General features: G+C 40.0%; 1 protein-coding gene across 6 annotated transcripts in view; it reads left to right on the forward strand.

The window, feature by feature from the left end:
• AUTS2 (activator of transcription and developmental regulator AUTS2) overlaps positions 1 to 21,340 on the forward strand; it is a 1,638,780-nt gene that overhangs the window by 1,596,052 nt on the left and 21,388 nt on the right. For 4 of the 6 annotated variants that reach the window (XM_088445914.1, XM_088445917.1, XM_088445915.1 and 1 more), the window contains 6 exons: positions 65 to 512; positions 2,989 to 3,242; positions 3,410 to 3,651; positions 8,674 to 8,718; positions 13,685 to 13,780; positions 20,131 to 20,202. In XM_088445914.1, the coding sequence (XP_088302040.1) occupies positions 65 to 512; positions 2,989 to 3,242; positions 3,410 to 3,651; positions 8,674 to 8,718; positions 13,685 to 13,780; positions 20,131 to 20,202 (1,157 nt within the window). The remainder of the gene's footprint in view (positions 1 to 64; positions 513 to 2,988; positions 3,243 to 3,409; positions 3,652 to 8,673; positions 8,719 to 13,684; positions 13,781 to 20,130; positions 20,203 to 21,340) is intronic. The other 2 variants (XM_088445916.1, XM_088445919.1) reach the window with 1 other exon arrangement.

Genomic DNA, 21,340 nt, shown 5'->3' on the forward strand with positions numbered 1-21,340 from the left:
CTTGTTAGGTAAAATATGTATATGTGTATTTTTAGAAGGTAAATATCTGTATTTTTTTGTGCAGATACAGAGCTGAGTGTCAGTTTACTGACAACAAACAACAACAAAGATGCTTCAGGCCCAGTTGTACCAAAAGTTTCAGGACTAGAAAGAAGTCAAGAGAAGAGTGAGGACAGCATTCCAGAGCTGCCATTTGAGACTACAGTGTGCAAGAAACACTCTGAATTAGAGCCACAGCCATTGCTCTCTTCTCCAGGGCCAGTTGTGATTTCTCATTCAGAGACACAAACACAGACACAGTCTGGTCCTCCTCAGCTTCCACATGCTCCAGTAGCACAAGAAGCAGCACTGCCACCTCAACCACAAGTTCAGCTGCCACCAAAGGCTCAGCCACTCTCTCAGTCGCCTATTCATCCAAGCCCTCCTGTATTGCAAGCACGACCTCCTTCCCAGTCTCTACCCCAAACATTTTGCAACTACAACAGTAGTGGAATAAGTGTGAACAGTTTAAGGTTTGTTCAAAGATTACAGTACTTTTACGAAACATGTCATATTCTCTTGCAGAATCTAGTTGTATATTTTAAAGACAACCTTCTTTTTTTAGACTTTATTTAATTGCTGACATTAATAGTGGTTCAATGTTGTGGATGCCAAAGCTTCGGGAGATACTCCTCTCCCTTTTGCATTTGAACAACCTGATGTCAAACAGGCTGTTGATTGCTGATGATTAGTTAACTGCAACAATCAGCTGCATTCAACACCCTGTGTATTGGTAGCCTAGATATCATCAGTTATACTTTGTGAACCTCATTCAGAGTTGGATGTAAAAGCAAAGTTGCAGCTTTTTTGACTGTAACATTTATGTTCTATTTTTAGTGTGCATATGCGTCTTTTCACAATGCACGGCTATTTTTCCTAACATGTTGCACTAATATGTCCCTACAAAAAAGGGGTTAGAGATAGGGGTTGTAGAGGCCATGTGCCTGACAAAAGTACAGTAAGGGCATGTCAATGCCAACTGTACTGAAGATGACAAACTAGCAAATGCAAATGCGCCTGTTTGAAGGGACGCACCTCTTGCAGGTTGTGAGCTGATAATTATGATAATGGTTCACAAGTGATTCGTCAAATGCGTTTAAGAAACACCCAATTATGCAAATGTAGTACAACGGCTGCGGCTGTGATCTTATAGCAGGGTTACAGTGTACTGAACATACGTTTTTACAAAATAAAATATGTTTCCTACTCCGTAGGGGAAAGCTTCTGATATATTTAATAGTGTGGGCTTTAAAATTGTTTATATCTTCACTTATTTGATTAAGCTGTACAGGCTCTATGCAACTTGGTTATTTCTTATGTACACTTTCCGGCCAATTACTGAGCTGCATAGAATGATGAACAGTGTTTTTGAGCATATTTTGTTTTCACACCTCCTGTTGTATTCCTTGCGCATCTGCTACTGTTACTTTCATGGGGAGGGAGATGCATTTGCTAAGTATGCAGAGTTGGTCACATCTCAGATTTGTGTCCTACACTGGTTAGCAACATAGGTAACAATTCTGTATGAGGTCCTGTGCAATTTATTTGTTCAGTAGTTATTTTAATGTAATTGAGTGATATTCAAGAATATTAAGCATTTCATACTGGTTACACACAGTTACATATACATTTCTACATATAAGTAATGCATCATATTATTATGGTATAAATATAATTGAATAGCATTTAGGCCCATTCCTGGTCAAGATATATAATTTGATCACATTATTATTCTTTAAATCGAAATTAAAAGCGAGTAAACTGTTCAACTGAAGTGACATGAGTGTTAAATAACATGTAAAAGTCAGTTATTTATTCAAGATGCCCATTTTCAAATTTTGTTCTGTTTTGCAACTTTGGGCGGAATTCAATTAGTTTCGCGTCTGCGATAAAGTTCCGCCTGACGGACTTTTCGCCTACACCGCATCTTTTGGACTCAGAAACTTATCGTACGCGTCCCCGCTATTCGCCGTATTCAATTCCAAAAGACGTAAAAACGGCAAGCCGCGAAATGAGAACAGGTGGAAAGTGTTGTCAGAATAGGCGAAATTAGCCTGAACCCCCCCAAAAAGACTCAGTAACATTGGGGATCAATGTAGAAGGGCCGGAGTAGTCCTAATAAAACTTTTCGGGGTATTTAAGTTGGTTCAATAGCCTCTAATTAGTGTCTTTGCACAAGTGGTGAAGAATGGCATTAAGCTGTATTTTTTGGAGAAAATAAGTAGTCATGCCAAATTTGGGGTACTTGAAAATGGGTGTAAGCATATTTTAATGTCTGTTCATTTTTGTTAGTTTTAATAAAAGTGAATTTCCTCCTGCAAACAAGCACCTGCAATCCCAGAAACACTTGACCCCTTCTTAGAGCACCCCCAGAACCTTATTTCGCTATTTTTTGAAGGTGTCCCCCCACTTTGTGCTTTTTCACAGCCAGAATGAAAGTACTTTTTTAGGGTGTTCTTAAGATTTTCCCTGGTTTTTTTAACACAGTTGTCCTTTGGGGGGCTGTCCCAAGGGCTCTGAGTGGTTTCCCCACCTTTGCACCCCAAAATAAAAATGTAGTACTTCTATTCTCCTGCTATCCAGAAGCGAATCTTTTTCGCCTATTACATTGCATTGAATTTCGGCATACGCGAAACCCGGCTGGAATTGGAGATAAGTTTCCACCACGTGAAAAGCCAAGATCGGCGATACTTTTCCGCAGATCTCGGCTTTTCACGTCTAATTGAATACAGTCCTAAATTTGGTGTTACCTACCTGGCAACCTAGTTTTTTTTATAGAAAATGCCTGAGGTTAGAACCAGGATTTAGACTGGCAGGGTTGCAAGGAGCTAACAATGGCTTGTTGGATATATATTTATACACCCCTGAAAAGCCTGTGGCCCATTGTATATACAATATCTTGCCATGAGCCATACAAGATTACCTAAACATTTGCATTTCTTTCTACAGCAGCAGCAGAAGTAGTACTCCTGCCAAAAGTCAAGTGCCAACATCTCATTTGGCGCATCATCCTTCAGCTTCTCCGTATCCTCTGTCTTTACCAAGCCACAGTCCCCTGCATAGCTTTACACCAACCCTCCAACCTCCTGCTCACCAGCACCACCCAAATATGTTTGCCCCACCTGCTGCTTTACCTCCTCCACCACCATTGACTTCAGGGACACTTCAAGTTCCAGGACACCCAGCTAGCAGCACTTATTCAGGTATATATCAAATACAACTCCTTAAAATAGCAATTGTGGGGAAGACATGGTTTTGTTGAGTAAACTAACCTGTGAAGTAATATCATTATAATACACTGGTTCTAGTGCAGAGTGGTGTATTTAATTGCATGTCAATGTAATAATTAAAACATGCTTCTTTTTTTCAGAGCAAGACCTTCTCAGACAAGAGCTCAACACACGTTTTTTGGCTTCCCAGAGTGCAGATCGCGGAGCATCGTTAGGCCCGCCACCCTATCTAAGGACAGAATTCCACCAACACCAGCATCAGCACCAGCACACTCATCAACACACACACCAGCACACCTTCACACCTTTCCCGCACGCCATACCTCCTACCGCCATTATGCCGACTCCTGCACCGCCCATGGTGCGTACCCCAGGCAGAAATGTGAGGATAAGTAGAACACAACTATATTCATAATTATTAATCCGATAGGTGACCAAACTAGAGGTCTTTTTTTTGTTTTAGCATAATGAATGCTTAACTTTCTTACCACTTGTAAAATATGTTTCAAGGGGCCTATCCATTCAATCATATCAATCATTCATTATATCTGCTAATGGATAGGCCCTGAACAATGACAGATGCACACTCCCGTGGCCGATAAATCGCATCTATCATCTCTCCAACATGTTGGTCAATTAACACATACAGTCAGGTGCATAAATATTGGGACATTGACAGAATTTTCATATTTTGGCCTCTATTCACCACCACAATGGCTTTGAAATGAAACAAACAAGATGTGCTTTAACTGCAGACTTTCAGATTTAATTTGAGGGTAATTACATCCAAATCAGGTGAACGGTGTAGGAATTACAACGGTTTCTATATGTGCCTCCCACTTTTTAAGGGGCCAAAAGTAATGGGACTATCAACTCAAAAGCTATTTCATGAACAGGTGTGGGCTATTCCCTCATTATTTCATTATCAATTAAGCAGGTAAAAGGTCTGGGGATGATTCTAGGTGTGACATTTGCATTTGGAATCAGTTGCTGTCGACTCTCAATATGAGATCCAAAGAGCTGTCACTATCAGTGAAGCAAGCCATCATTAGGCTGAAAAATCAAAACAAACCCATAAGAGAGATAGCAAAAACATTAGGTGTGGCCAAATCAACTGTTTGGAACATTCTTAAAAAGAAAGAATGCACTGGAGAGCTCAGCAACACCAAAAGACCCGGAAGACCACGGAAAACAACTGTGGTGGATGACAGAAGAATTACTTCCATGGTGAAGAAAAACCCCTTCAGAACAGTTGGCCAAATCAAGAACACTGTCCAGGAGGTAGGTGTATATGTGTCAAAGTCAACAATCAAGAGAAGACTTCACAAGAATATAGAGGGTTCACCACAAGATGTAAACCATTGGTGAGCCACTAAAACAGGAAGACCAGATTAGAGTTTGCCAAACAACATCTAAAAAAGCCATTACAGTTCTGGAACAACATCCTATGGACAGATGAGACAAAGATCAGCTTGTACCAGAGTGATGGGAAGAGAAGAGTATGGAGAAGGAAAGGAACTGCTCATGATCCAAAACATACCACCTGATCAGTGAAGCATGGTGGTTGTAGTGTCATGGCGTGGGCATGTATGGCTGCCAATGGAACTGGTTCCCTTATATTTATTGATGATGTGACTGCTGACAAAAGCAGCAGAATGAATTCTGAAGTGTTTCGGGCAATATTATATGCTCATATTCAGTCAAATGCTTCAGAACTCATTGGACGGCGCTTCACAGTGTAGATGTACAATGACCCGAAGCATACTGCAAAAGCAACCAAAGAGTTTTTTAAGGCTAAAAAGTGGAATGTTACGCAATGGCCAAGTCAATCCCCTGACCTGAATCCGATTGAGCATGCATTTCACTTGATGAAGACAAAACTGAAGGGAAAATGCCCCAAGAACTAGCAGGAACTGAAGACCTTTGCAGTAGACGCCTGGCAGAGCATCCCCAGGGATGAAACCCAGCGCTTGGTGATGTCTAAGCATTCCAGACTTCAGGCTGTATTTGCCTGCAAAGGATTTGCAACAAAGTATTAAAAAGTGAAAGTTAGATTTAGGATTGTTTAGTTTGTCCCATTACTTTTGGCCCCTTAAAAAGTGGGAGGCACATATAGAAACTGTTGTAATTCCTACACCGTTCACCTGATTTGGATGTAATTACGCGCAAATTAAATTTGAAAGTCTGCAGTTAAAGCACATCTTGTTTGTTTCATTTCAAAGCAATTGTGGTGGTGAGTAGAGGCCAAAATATGAAAATTCTCTCAATGTCCCAATATTTATGCACCTGACTGTATAGGTGTACGATATTAGCAATATCGTGCAGTTTATATGCGGTAAACGACGAACGACAAAAGATATTAGCAGCAGCTACAGAGCGCTGCAGAGAAAAAAGTCCACTCCCTGAATGATGTCATGCCATATCGTTCATCGTTTGCCAAAATCTGTCGTTTGCCAAAATCTGTCATGTACATCAGATATATGTGCTGAACAGATATCGTTCAGCACAGCCACTGGCATTTTCAAGGGATATCTTTTGTCTTTCATCGCTCAGAAATACATCTACTAATGGATAGGCCCCTTTACACGATAAATAACACATTTATGTTATGCTTGAATAAGTGTCAAAAAATTGAAACAATGTATTATTTATTGCACTTTGACAGGGAAGTAGATCTAGTTTGTGGTTAAAATAACATAGCTGAATAAGATCTATCTTGTGAATTTTTGTGATTCACTATTATTGTTTTTGTAGTTCTGATTTTGTCATAGTTATATAGTTACAGTTTTAATTGAATATATTTTGACACAGAGAGTGTGGAAATAATTTTGACCCCGAAAAAGTGTAGAATAGCACTTTGTATATCTGGTTTCTCATTGGAAGTCATAAAAGCTTAAAGTAGTTTGAAATTGAAAACTGATTTATTGATTTTTTAGACATTACCAGATTACATTGACCACTGTGCATGCAATCTGATGACATAGCTTCTACCCCACTTTTGGGGCACTTTATGGAAGTCTACAGCCACCTCTGGAAAGGTCTTATACAGTTTTCAGTAATATTTCTTATTAATTGGATTTGTAGTAACTGTTGTGTAAACAAAGACATGAAACATTGCAGTTGATTATCATTGTTACATACCAGCGGAACAAAACAGTAAGATGCAGAGGCTTCCAATAACTAGCTTATAGATAAATAAATATTTTGATATGATTTAGTGCCACATAAGGAGATAATAAAAAGCAACACATTTTTATAAGTGTAATTTATCAAACTCTCTTGAATGCTAAACTAGAAATGTGCTCTAGATTTATAACCCAAGTATATCGCTAAGAAAATGTAATTCTTTCTTCTTGCATTTTCTATCATTTGGGTCTTACATGAAATGCTAAAAAGAAGTAGCTATATTATATTTTTAAGTTTGAAATATTTGTGGTAGGTGCTTAGTTTTTTCTTGATTTACTTCAACAGTCATATTGTATTGGAATTTCTCAGTCTATGCTTTAGCTATATGAGCCCTTGTACATTAATTTGCAACTCAGTCACTTAAAATTGTGTGTGTTTAAACACTGGTAGAATGAATGATACCTATAGGTGTAACTTAGTGGAGGCACCACTGCAATAGACATACATTGTTGGCCTGGCTAAGGAGTACATAACATTTTCTAAAATTAACAAACAATAATATTAAAACTATTAGAATATGAATTGAATTTATTTAACATGTGTTTTATATATATATATATATATATATATATATATATATATATATTATATATTCCTGACTGAGAAGCCTTATACTGGAGGATGCCAAAATAATCTCAATATATTTTCATTTTGCCATAATAAACTAAATCTGTTTTGCGACTTAATATGGCTAGATGTCTTTATAAATACAGTATTATAAGAGAATGCATATAGCATATACATATAGCTGTATTTGCCTTTGTAAGCGATAGTATTGTCCCTTGATTCTCAACTCAACCGGTGTACACTGTATTTGCCATGTAAGGTTATGCTCAAGAGAGAAAAGGTGTGCCAGTATCCCTTCTTGTTTTCTGAAACCATATTTCCATTGTCTATTTTTTAATATTACAGTAAAATTTCCAGCCAGAAATATATAATTAATTATTCTTTTGATATATTTACCATATATAGCAATGCTTACTCTGTAAAGTAGTGTTAGGACTGGGTTCTGCAGTTGAGACACAAACCACTCTGTATTAAACTCTCAAACTCTCAGATGAGCACATACACTAATTCTGTTAAAACTGTGACTAATGCTGGGTACACACTTGGCGATATATTGCTTGTTCTATTGACGAGCAGTATATCACGAGTGTATAGCTGGTTGTATACACCCCTATTTGTCTTTGAACAATGCTGTTAACAGACTTATTAGGTCAGCCCTGCAGTACAGCCGATACTGATATATCTGAAAGACATGTTGGTGCGTCTAGCTGTGTGTACGGGTGACCCGCCGACTGCCCGTACACTGGTTGCAGGGACTGCCGACACTGACATCTCATCTGGGTGGGCAAATTTAAATGCCCGCCCATTTGTAATGTCAGGCCAGACATATCGAGAGGCCTATTGATAAGTGTGAATAGCTTACCAATGGCGGAGCGGTCTTCTGACCAATCCGTCGTCCTAGTGTGTACCCATCTTAAGATTCCCCTAATTGTTGCAAACCGAATTAGAACTGCATTGGTAACATGCATCTACTACCTTTTATCAAGCCTCAGGTCCCACGAGTCTGGAGGATTACAAATACAAACAAATGTGCACAGAGTTGTTAGTTGGAAGCTGATTAGACAAGCTGTTCTGCTACTTGGGTGGGGGTTACTGTGGAAACAGGGTTAAGGCTGGAGTTCTTTTTGTTTGTGTCCATGGCACCATCACAAATAGGTTATAATCTCTGTGGTGCCCGAATAATTCTGTGTGTAGAACAAAAAAACTGTCAGTACTGCTATATAATAAAAACAAGATTGTGTTTGAACAACACCAGTAAACCGGTAATAAAAAAGATGCTTATTTCTCAACCATCCTATATATCCTGACAGGGCACCTCTTTGGTGACTGCAGCAGTCTCACTGCAGTATTATAATGTTATAGTAGGGAAATGTATTTATAGGGATCATCTTTTATCATAAAAATAAAATAGAAGGCAGCTATAAAATTGTCTTTGTGTGCACAGCCTTCAGTGAAGAATTTTATTTATCTCATAAAACCATCAGGATGAAATTATAATAGATTCAGTGTAGGTTAAATCGGGTGTTTGTTCACAATGCACTATATGTGGGCAGTTAGTGCTCTTGGTTGTTAAACAGTGTGATAAAATCATGATCTTTATAGATACTTTACTGAAACACAGTAATAACCATTTGCTTTGATCCCTTTGCAGTTTGACAAATACCCTACAAAAGTTGACCCCTTCTACCGCCACAGTGTGAGTCTAAAAGTGCTACATTAAAATGTTGGCTTATCTCTTGTCTGTAGCATGCTGCAAACATCACCCCACAATAACCTGCCAAGATTTCATTGCTTCCCCTAATCATTCAGCTTGGAATTCCCATTGCTTTCTCTTCCTTCAGCTTTGGCAATATACAAGCTTCATTCATGTGATTCATTTCTCCTGGAGATGCACTATCCTGTTTTTAATCAAAATTTGTCAGTACTCATAAACTGTATAAGAAGTGTAACTGTGAGAAAGATGACATACAGTGTGAGCTCCTTCCCACTGGGAGAATAATGATCAGCCAGGAATTTTAAATAGGGATTTCATGGGTGTTATAAAACCTACAAGATAAAATCTAAGTTATTCAGATCCAAATCAAATGATGGCTGCTGCACATGGAAAGTCTATAATATAACAACGTATTTAAAATGTTGAAGATTTGCAGATCTCAATATATTTCTTCTGAGCAGCACTTTAATAATAAATGAAATAGCAATCTACTACATACTCTTGATTTAGTTAACACTTAAATTGTAAAATATATATATATATATATAACACAGATAATGCCCGGCACTCCTGTGTACTAAAACACCTGCGCACTGGTGCTGTTCCTGTACAATAGCATACACAATAAACCAAATGGACGGCACTCCCAGCTTTTGACTGCTAATAAACACGCTGAAGCTGGCCACACATCTAAAGACTAATGTCTAACCAGCCAACTAGTTGATTGGTTGGAATGAAAATCTGGTAACATATGGGAGTAACTGATGATGAGCAATTTGCTCCTAAATGCCAGAGAACAGATGAAAATTCTCGTTCAGACAAATTTGTTAAATGTTTGATCTAAACAAATTGTTCAAACAACAGTCTTTGTCCATTTTCCGGCGTTTGGGAGCAAATTGCTGATTGTCATTTGCTTTCATACTGTACCTTACCAGATTTCATTCCAACCAATCAACTAGTTGGCTGGTTGGACAGATAATCTTTAGATGTGTGGCCATCTTTAGACTAGCGTTTTCTTAGCCGGTGTAGGCTATTTCAGTTTAAGGAAATTTCGTACCTACAGTATTGTATTTCAGAGATAGAACAGGGAGTCGAGGCAGGGTCATTGTTGATAGATCAGAACACACAATCACTGAATGGACATCTATTATATTTAAATAGTTAATCATTTATGATAACATTAATATGTTGATCATTGTTCTCTTTTAATTGCTTTTTTAGCAACAGTGTATACAAATTTGACATAAATATTTCATATGTGTGCCAGTTTAAGCTTTTATTAAATTTCTCCATGTCAGCCTATGCTGTGGTCCGCATACAACATTATACATCATCAAAACTCATTTTTGGTGGCGTGTAGCATCAAAAATGAAGATCAAGTACACACAAGGCACATTAACAGGTTGGCACAAATTGATTTTTAAGGTCTGTTTAACTATGGTCTAAGCACCTTATTTTATTCTTTCCATCTCTTGCTAGTCCATTATGTATTCAGATTATAAGCAGTTTATCAGATCTTCCAAATGTCCACAGCATAGCCCATCAAATAATGATCAATGCATAGTCAGAATCACAGCATAACTTGTGGGAATGAGTGTTTTGCTCACTCATGTGATTATGAGGCCTATGTACTGAGTCTTGAGAGAGATAAAGTGTACAGAGATAAAGTACCAACCAATCAGCTCCTAACTGTCACTTTACAGGCTGTGCTTGAAAAATGAGTTAGGAGCTGATTGGTTGGTACTTTATCTCAATCACTTTGTCTCTCTCCAAGGCTTAGTACATAGACTCCTATGTTAGTGAGAACAGAACCACTGCCTTGATGCTAAGCCTTGGGAATCTGTCAAGGCAAAACAAAGATCATTTTCCATTTTCTTTTATTATTTCACTGAATTTATTTCTCAAGTTTAAAATTATATTCATTCCTACTTGTGATAGCTAACAAGCCAATTATATTTGTAATTCTACATTTGTTTAGTTTGAAAATTTGTAAAAGCAGACGCAGTGTAAAATGGAACAAGAATGTTGTTCCTCTGAAATGAAATGGATACTTTAATACTGTTTACACTGTCTAATTAGCCTAGTTTAATATATGGGCAGTCAAATTGTATGAGTCTCGGTAACTAGTGTTACAGCCAGTGCTAAGATTAATGACCATGGTTGTTGCTGTGGTAGCAGTGTCTGTTGTTATTCCTGTAGATTGTTGTCCAACTGTGGTACAGGATAGGCCTCATATAAGATTTGAATCCGGCGTGGTAAAATAAAAAGTTTAAGAATATGATTTCATACAACAGATGCTGATGTTTACCTCCGAGAAACTCAATGTCATGTAAAAGTATGAAATTATACAAACTGGTGATCAATTTGCATGGAATATATGGATGAAAATGTCAGGCTGTGTTAGTAAATGTCATTTATATTTGCTCCATCCTAGTTCTTGACAGTACTCGTGTGTTAATGATTTGTTTATTATCTCCTGGCCCTGTCTGGATCATTTGTTTTGTGCTATTGTTTAAGGACAATTATAAATCTATACCTAATTGTTTTAATTTCATTTTATATTTCATCTTTCAATTACAAATAACATTATTATTATTATTATTATTATTATTATTATTATTATTATTATTATTATTATTATTAATTCTCATGATGTTGTAATACTCCTAACAAGCAGTGAGGCATCAGGTACACACTATCTGTTAAGGTTATTTATTTAATCCCAAATTAATTTAACACTATTTATTTACCTGTTCTACTAAAACAATGAGCAAATGTATCAAGCTGAGAGGCGGTGAGATGAGAAGTGGGGCGGGGATTGGTGTGCAGATGAGACTGTGAGAGGAGGGAAGGAGCAGAGTGGGGAGGGCAGATGAGACTGTGAGAGGAGGGAAGGAGCAGAGTGGGGAGGGCAGTTGAGACTGTGAAAGGAGGGAAGGAGCTGAGTGGGGAGGGCAGATGAGACTGAGAGGAGGGAAGGAGCGGAGTGGGGAGGGCAGATGAGACTGTGAGAGGAGGGAAGGAGCGGAGTGGGGAGGGCAGTTGAGACTGTGAAAGGAGCGAAGGAGTGGAGTAGGGAGGGCAGATGAGACTGTGAGAGGAGGGAAGGAGCGGAGTGGGGAAGGCAGATGAGACTGAGAGGAGGGAAGGAGCGGAGTGGGGAGGGCAGATGAGACTGTGAGAAGAGGGAAGGAGCGGAGTGGGGTGTGCAGATGAGACTGTGAGAGGAGGGAAGGAGCAGAGTGGGGAGGGCAGATGAGACTGTGAGAGGAGGGAAGGAGCGGAGTGGGGAGGGCAGTTGAGACTGTGAAAGGAGGGAAGGAGCGGAGTGGGGAGGGCAGATGAGACTGTGAGAGGAGGGAAGAAGCGGAGTGGGGAGGGCAGATGAGACTGTGAGAGGAGGGAAGGAGTGGAGTGGGGAGGGCAGTTCAGACTGTGAAAGGAGGGAAGGAGCGGAGTGGGGAGGGCAGATGAGACTGTGAGAGGAGGGAAGGAGCGGAGTGGGGAGGGCAGATGAGACTGTGAAAGGAGGACAGGGGCAGGGAGGGTTGTGCAGGTGAGACTGTGGGAGGAGGGTAGGGGTGGAGAGGAGAGAGCAGATGAGACTGTGGGAGGAGGGTAGGGGCGGAGAGGAGAGAGCAGATGAGACTGAGGGGAGGGGTGGAGAGGAGAGAGCAGATGAGACTGTGGGAGGAGGGTAGGGGCGGAGAGGGGAGGGCAGATGAGACTGTGAGAGGAGGGGAGGGGAGGAGGGCAGATGAGACTGTGAGAGGAGGTAAGGGATGGAGAGCGGTCCTCCTTCACTCCTTTGGCCGGACCTCTTCTTCCTCCTTAGTTATGACTTGCAGCTGCCACAGCGTACTAAGTTGAGCAATTCTGACTCTGTATAGTCCAGCTGATAATGTCTAGGTTGAGGGTCCCCTCATTCCGATGGGCCCCGGTGCTACGCACTTGCTGCACCGCCGGTAGGCAAATATTTGCAGATAACCCATTCCATCTCTGGGTATGCCATTTGCATGGTAGCCTTGCAAATCAGTGCTGTGTCCACTACTCTCTGGATCACACTGGGCAGATGATTGACACTAAAGTTTCCATGTATATGTCATACCCAGACATTTGTGATTCAGAAAATCAATGGCTTATTTGCATGTTAAAATACTGTCACTTACTGTATACCAAGGCTAAAGTGAAATAAGAATATGAGATGGCTGTTTTGAAGGGCAATTTATTGTTTTAATACAGAATCATTTTATTATAGGCCAATACTTAAATATAAATCTTCTCTTAAAAAATGGAACTGATAATGTATGTTTTAAATTGAATACAGCTGTATATGTTGGCATGCATCTCATGTTGTTCCTTGAGAGTAAGACCACACAACTATAGCTATAGCTGTGTACTAAATAGCCCATAGATTAGCTTTAGCAGTGACAGCATTACCAGTAAAGCAGACTAATGAAGTCATAATTGTGCATATTCTTTAATTTCATACACAACACTATTAAACCGTTTAACAAAGTAATTGAGTTTTAATGGTATGAAATCCTGGCACTCTTAAAGCTTCATTTTTAATTAGCTTGCTATTTCCCTTGGACTTATTTGGCTTAACATCCCTCTTGCTTTTGATGTACTCTAAATTCTGAAACCACTTAAGCATTCAATCCAATTTAATAATTCATAATTACAAAATCACCTTTTATTTTGGAATAAAGGAATTCATCAAGGGTATCATTTCTGTGCTAATTAATGTTGAATGCCCTTAAAGTTCTCTACTCCACATATATTAAGCCAGTACTGACTTGACAGCGGGGAACGATTATTCTACCCTCATCGATTCCTGCTTTTGGCTTTGCGCTTGTGCTGTGATTTTGTGTTGTGCTGATTATTATTGTAAATTGGGGGCATTGGTTCTTATTCTTTTTTTAATCAACTCTTTATTTTCTTGCAGTTATTCCACTCTTATCCTCCGGCTGTATCTGGCATTCCCCCAATGATTCCGCCCACTGGTCCTTTTGGATCTCTTCAAGGGGCATTTCAACCTAAGGTGATAACGGATTTATTTTGTATTTGTCCTCTGTGAATAACCTAAAATACTTCAATTGGAAGAGATGTATCATTTTGTACATTTCACATACTCATATCCAGTTATGAAAAAATACACAACACAATAATAAATAATTATTATTACTACTACATTTATGTAGATAGTGCCAGCATATTCAGTTGCACTCCAGAATTGTGTACAAAACAGTAATGAAATGAGTTGGAGGTAAGAGGGCCTTGATCGCAAGCTTACATTGTATGGGGAAATAGGGATTTAATGCATGAGGATAAGCATATTACTAATACCCCTATTACACCAGAGCAAAAACCTGGGTTATTGCTGGGTCTACCCGGGTCGCAGCTCAATGTTAAAGGGACCCTGAAAATAACCCGGGTCAAGTGACCTGGCAATCCAAACCAGGTAGCTACCAGGGTCGGACCCAGGATGGACCTGGCTAATGGTGCAGGGTAAACGGCGCAACCTTGGTTATCCAACCTGGGTCATGCCTAAAAAGAGCTGATTGGTGTTTGTCGAGCAGTCACCTCCCATGTTTTATGACCTCACAAGTTTAGCAGGGCAGACCCAGGTTCAGTGTGAATGGGGCTGACCTGAGAATAACCCAGATCAATGGTGCTGTGTAAACGGTGTCTGACCTGGGTTGGAACCATGTCTGAAAACCTAGGTCGGACCTGGGTTTTTGGTGGAAATGAGGTATTACTGGTGCTCTCAGATTGCAAAAGTAAAAGATTATTGGTGGGCTATGTGATCCAATTAAACAGCAGCAATGTTGGCCTGGGGTCAGTGGGTCGTATAGGTGTAGAGAACAGATATATAGAGAACACATATATGATTTGTGTGAACTGTGTAGAGGGGGAGATAATTGGCAAGAACAGCTTATAGGGGTTACATGTGTACTTCTTGCCTCAAGAGGTAAACTTTCTGGGGTTTGGAGGTTTGCTGAAAGTTTTGTTGTGCGAGGGAGGATATGGATGCATCCTAGAAAAAGTCCTGTAACAGTGAATGTGAGTAGATAATGAGGGTGGATGAGAGATGCAGATCTTACGCAGAGTGAAGGGTCAAGTTTGAGATATTTTATAATAGGTGATGTACTGTAGGTTGGTGTAGTTTTGTTGATTGTCTTATTTGTAAGCAAATTAATTTTAATTTAATTCAGTAAAATATAGTCAAGCAGTGTATTAACTGACAGTGCGGAGCAACAGTAAAAAAACATTTTGCAAGGAAAATCAGTCTAGCCGCTGTACTCAAAATACATTGTAAGGGTGAAAGTCTATTTAGGGGAAGACCAGTAAGTAGACCATTGCTATAGTCAATGCGTGACATAATAAATGCATAATTAGTGTCTTATGTGAGATATATACTAGTCTTGATATGTTTTCAAGATGTTTGTAAGATGATTTGAATACAGATGAAATGTGCAGAGCAAAGGACAGTTTTGAATCATGGATGCCACCTAGGCAGCAAGATTGAGAAGTAGGGTTTATTGCTATGTTTTCAAAATAAATTTTAGGTTACTAACTTCTATTTGGTGCTGGCTATTTTATTAGCTCTGTTTTTTTCGTTTTTTTGAATTTGAGGTGGCGAGATTACATCCTAGATGAATAGGCAGACAGACATTCAGTAACGCAGGCCAACACAGATGGTGAGAGATCTGGAGTAGAATGGTAAACTCGGGTACCATCTTATAGAGATGATGCTAAATTCTAAAAATGCTTATTAGTTTTCTAAGAGACATGGTATAGATAGAGAAGCAAGAGGACCTAGTACTTGGCTTTGTGGTATAGAGGATGCTGAGAGAAGTTGGATGTAGAGAAATTAATCACTGAAAGAGCAATTTGATAAGTAAGATGAGAACCAGGATAATACAGTGTTTTAACAATAAAGATATTGTAGCAGAGAGGTCTAGGACAATTAAAAGTGAGTAATGACCTTTAGATTTAATAAATGTATATATGTTTTTACATTTCTATGTATAAGAACTTACAGGAACACAAGTTTCAATTGCTTCTCTCCCACCACGGTCCTGCTACCACAAGACTAAGCCCTGCTGCCTTCCTTCTCTCCCTGTCACCTCTCCTCAACTCCACTCCACTCACACTAATCTTCCTCTTTGCCCACCACCTGCAGTTTCCCTTCCTCGCTCAGGAATTAGAACAATCCCTACTCTCTCTTCATCACTCTGCTTCAAATTAGTCTCACCTCCATGCTACAGCAACCCTGATAATCTTATTCACATCTCCTCCTAACTTTTTCCCTCTCTCCTGTGCCCTCGTGAATGCCAGATCTGTCTGTAACAAACTGGTCCTCCACCCATGACCTCTTCACCTTCAAATCCCAGATTCTCCTAGCCATGACCAAATCCTGTATTTCCCCTTCAGACACCACTTCTTCCGCAGCACTCTGCTCTGGGGCTTCATGTTCTCACACACCTCCTGCTCTTTTAGACACCATAGTGGTGTTGTAGGTGTCCTTCTATCCTCTGGCTGCTCCAACCAACTCATACCCTCAAAACCATCCATTTCATTCTCTACATTTGAGGGTCATGCTATTCACCTCTTCCAACCTGTTTACCTTCGTGTAGTTGTCATCTATCGCTCCCTGGCACTATCTCCAAATTTCTTGACAACTGTGCTTCCTGTCCCCCTCCCCCCCATTTCCTCACTTCAGACCTTTCCTCCCTTATCTTAGGTGACTTCAATATTCCTATTGATTTCCCCATTGACACCTTTGCCTCTACTCACCTTACCCTCACATCATCATTTGGTCTCTCTCAATGGACCTCCCCACCCTCCCATGTGCATGGACACTCATTTTATCTGGTCTCCATCACTGTTGTGATATTTCTGATTTCATCAATTCCCCATTCCCTCTCTCTTACCATAATCTTCTTTCTCTTAACTTAAGCCTCACTTCTCCGCCACTGTCTCCCAAGGCTACCATCACTGAGCGTAACCTTGAGGCTATTTACACTGTTTCCTTATCCTCCCTTCTTGACTCACTTCTGTCCCCCATTGTCTCTCTCTCCTGTCCTGACCAAGCTGTTTCCCTATATAATGTTTCCCTTACTTCTGCTCTAGAATCTTTTGCTCCAGCGGTCATTACTCATCTTTGCAGATCCACACTTCATCCTCGGCATTCCAAATGCACCATATACATGCAAAAGTGTTCACGAATTTTCAAGCGACAGTGGAGGAAATTGCGCTCCAATGCAGACTTTCTCCATTTCAAATTTATGCTCCCACCTACAGTGCTGGCCTTTCCTTCTCTAAACAGTCTTATTTTGAACCTTATCTCTGCCCAGTCCTCCATCCGCTGCCTTCTCTTCACCACTTTCAGTTCCCTTTTCTGCCCTTCCCCTTCCTCAACTCATATCTAAAATTGAATCCATACATCAGGACATCACATCTCACCAGACCCATCCCCTTCTTTCCCAGCCTGCCTCTCCCCATCCTCCCCATCCATTTTACCAACGCTGACTTCATTTTCTCCAGTATCTGGAGATGAAGTCATGACCCTAATATGGTCCTTTCCCTCCTCCACCTCCCCTATTGATGCTATCACCTCCTACACTCCCTTTCTCCTGTTGCCTGTTCCCATCTTGCCCATCTCTCCCTGTTATCATGCACTGTCTCTTCTGCAATAAAGCATGCCCTTTCTCCCATTTAAAAAAAAAAAAAAGATCCTTGATCCTGACACTCTCTTTAATTATTGCCCCATCTTTCTCTTCCTCTTTACCTCCAAACTCTTTGAGCATGTTTACAATTGCCTTCCTTTCCTCCCACTTCTTGCTTATCCCATTTCAGTCTGGCTCATCTTCCTCTACAAACTTACTACATCTGCTTCCCCTCTCCTACAAGCCCTACCCTGGCTTCCCTTCCCATTCAGAACCCATTTCAAATTGCTGACACTCGCTTACAAAGTTCTCACCCAATCCTCTCCTATTTACATTTCTAAACTTATCTCCCTTCAAACTCCCACCCGTCCACTTTGCTCCACAAATAAATGCCTCTACTTCTCCCAACTGATTTCTTCTTCCAACATCAGCCACCAAACTTTTGTGTGTGCTGCTCTCTACCACTGGAATGCTCTCCCTCTCCCTACCAAACTCTCCACCTCACTACAAACGGGCTCTCAAGATCCACTTCTTTGTCAAAGCCTTCCAGCTCTCATCCTAACCCACTGCTCCATTCTCCATACTCACTGTCTCTCTCCTCTGTGCCATCCCTATCTATCTGCCTCTTCCCTTTAGACTATAAGCTATCACAAGCAGGGCCCTTTTCCCTCCTGTGCTTTTCCTTCTCTGACTTATACCATTATCTCCTCCCAGCTGCCTACAATGGCACCAAACTCTTGAGTTCTGCTGTCCTGCGGCTTATTTCGGTTTCATGATTGCTGATGCTACTAATAGTGTTCCCTCTAGGCTGTTTTAGCGGGCAACGTGCCCGGCCCGATTTTAAAAGGGCAAAGTATGCCCTGCCTTTTTAGCAGCACCCCGCTAAAACAGCCTGCCCTGAGCCTTCCCCGCCCATGGCCCACAGTGTCCCACGGGTGGTAAAAGTTGCAGCGAACGATTACCACCGGGTGAGTAGCCGCTGTGAGTATGCGAACGGCATCTATTTACCATGAAAAGAGAGCTTTAGGGAAGCCCAGCACCTCCGTAAGTGCTGGGCATGCCCTCAAGTGTGACAAATTTGGAGGTGTGTCACAAGGTTACTCGCCTCCCTGGCCAGCCACGCCACCTTTTCGGAGCGCACGCACAGACTCCATCAGCGCTCTGGTCTAGTGGGAACACTAACAAAGTTTATAGACCTTGTCCATGTCCTGCAATGTTCTGTCACTTTTTTGTTGTTTTATTCATACTGTTTCTGTTTATGTAGTTTGTAAGGTGCTGTGGACCCCTTGTGGTGCCATATAAGAAATTAATAATAACAATAATAATTATAATTATTATTGACAATAATAATAATAAGTCATATATATGAATTTTCGTAACCATAATTTGCTACACATAGGGGTCAATCCAATTAGCCATGAGACCAGTCGCAGCAAAGTCAGCGTGGCAGCAGCCGGGCTTTATATCAGCCTGAATTAGCTGCAAGCAAAAATGATCGAATTCGGGTTGCGGGCAGCCCGCAAGGGGTGCGATATGCTGTGCTGTTGCCGGCGTTTTAAAGCCATGGCAATGGCAACTTGCACAGTTGGATTGACCTCTAAATGTTCTTTTGTTTCAGTATAGTTGGGTGTATTATGTAGTACAACATCTTTGCCTGCAATAACTTATTTTTAGTGGTTGTATGTCCATACACTAATTACTTTATTTTCTAATTGTTGAGAACAACGCAGCTCAAGTGGTTTCTTTTCTTTACTGCAGTATCACTTTTATTCACATAACATAGTTAAGTGGGTCTGATAGAATAATCTGCACTTGCAATCTAATACTTTTCTGACCCAAGGTCATTGTAACTGACTTAACCTGCTTACGTGATGTGATATTTAAAGTTAATGGGCACCGCTAATGGTTTGTGAATGTAATATCAGCCTGTTAGCTAGGTGGTCATAGTTCATCATAAATTATGTAGGATCAGTGGAAGGTATTGTTTCCTTCTTTATTATGAAGTGTCACTGTGGAAAGGTACCTGTGTACACATGTCTAATGATACGCTAAGCTGTCTGCATTGTCTCTATGGAGACCCTATTGACAAAACATTTTGTGTACAGAGTTTACAGCTCTATTTAGTAAAAAGGAAAATTAATTACTTTGTTAAGCAGAACATTTTAATACAGCTTAGCATGTGATCTAGACCTAACTGGCAGTGCAGGGCGGCTCCAAAGTAGAGCGGTTCAATTGATAACTTTGTGGTAATGCTGAAGAGACCGCATGTAATTTCATCCAGGTTAGAGATAGGAGCTTTTCTCATTATCCGTGTACCCAGAGGAATATTGTCTAAGACACTCAGCCTATTGACACTCGAAATAAAGAATTGTACAGTGACACTGGTCCACAACCTGTAGAATGGTAACACTAACCTTCCTATATCCTGCTGTTTAGAAGGCAAAGGTTTTGTGTTACAATGTAAAGGTTGACAAAAGGGTGAACACTAGAAAGACTCATGTTAGTATTGCCCCTCATTTCCACTACCAAAAAAATTGATGATGTTTAGCTTCACTTATCAAGGAAAGTCACAGGTCATTAAGCCTGAGCTGTCGGAAAATGAAGAAGAAAATGCCAGGCAGAGAGGCTTGTCAAACACTAAACCAAAGAGATACAAAGTAGCATGTAGTAGACAACTATTGTCATGTTCAATTAATTTCAACTGTTGTTTCTTTCTCAGACTTCCAATCCTATTGATGTTGCTGCCAGACCTGGAACTGTCCCCCACACCCTGTTACAGAAGGACCCAAGGGTAAGTGGAAGGAGAACAACTCAGTCCACAGTGTCACCATTATGTCAACATGTTTCTCATCTCCCTGGGAGTGATAAATGTCCTTGTCACAAAAGCTAGTCAGTCATACACCTTGTGCTTTCCCCAGACTGTAACATTTTCTCTTTGCTTGAGAGACGTATTCAATATGGATTGAAGATGAAGCTTCTCTTGGTAATTTTTATTGTCATGTAATGTAGTATTGCTGTTGTTTGCTGCAGGATCAAGGCACATTACTAAATCATACTAACCCTAGCTGCAAATCAGGAGATCCTACCGGCATACCCAGATCTATTATTACATCCCAAGCCAAAGCAAAAGGCATCCCACTACATTTAGATCTTATCCATTAGGATTGGAATCAGACCTATTAACTCTGTAATGATGATAGGAACTGGATTCAAATTACTAAAGAGATAATTGGGGTTATAAAAAGTACATAGTTTATCCCTTTAAACGTGTGAAATGTCCTCTGTATATTTACAGCTGCTAGAATCTGTCACTTCCTTTTATGTACAGTATGCTTTGAGGTATAAACATAAGGTGCACCTGTCGCCTACACACACAATGGTAGAGCTATTACATGAGATAATGTAGTCTATAGTCATTTACAGGACATTGCAGATGGAACACATTGTAATGGAGCAATAGTGCAATCCAGATCATTGCAAAATTATTTCAGGCCATTATATTTTAATTGTAGCATGGTAGGGTAAACCACCATTTATCGTATTAAAACATGCTCTATCTGTATATAAAGTGATTCCACTGGGTAAGAGATGGGTGCAGTTAGAGGAGCTTAGTAACATCTTTGTTGTAGCTCATTTTAATTTTTTTTTTTTCACGGAACCTGATTGCACAGGACAGAACACATTTTTCTACCCAATTCACATATTTATGCATTTTTCTATTTTTCTCCTGATACAAAGATCAGTGGTACAGTCTTTCATAACTTTTTTTAACCTTTCTTTAAAATTCATATATTTGTGCGCTTTTATAATATTTTGCACATTAGCCATATTTTCTGTACATATTCTCTTATAATTTTCATAATATCTTTTTTCACAACTTTTTTTTTATAAATAATAATGTGAAATGTTACATTTGACAAAAAGCTAAG

Source organism: Taudactylus pleione, unplaced genomic scaffold, assembly GCF_031769625.1.
Source record: "Taudactylus pleione unplaced genomic scaffold, aTauple2 ptg000391l, whole genome shotgun sequence".
NCBI classification, from domain to species: Eukaryota; Metazoa; Chordata; class Amphibia; order Anura; family Myobatrachidae; genus Taudactylus; species Taudactylus pleione.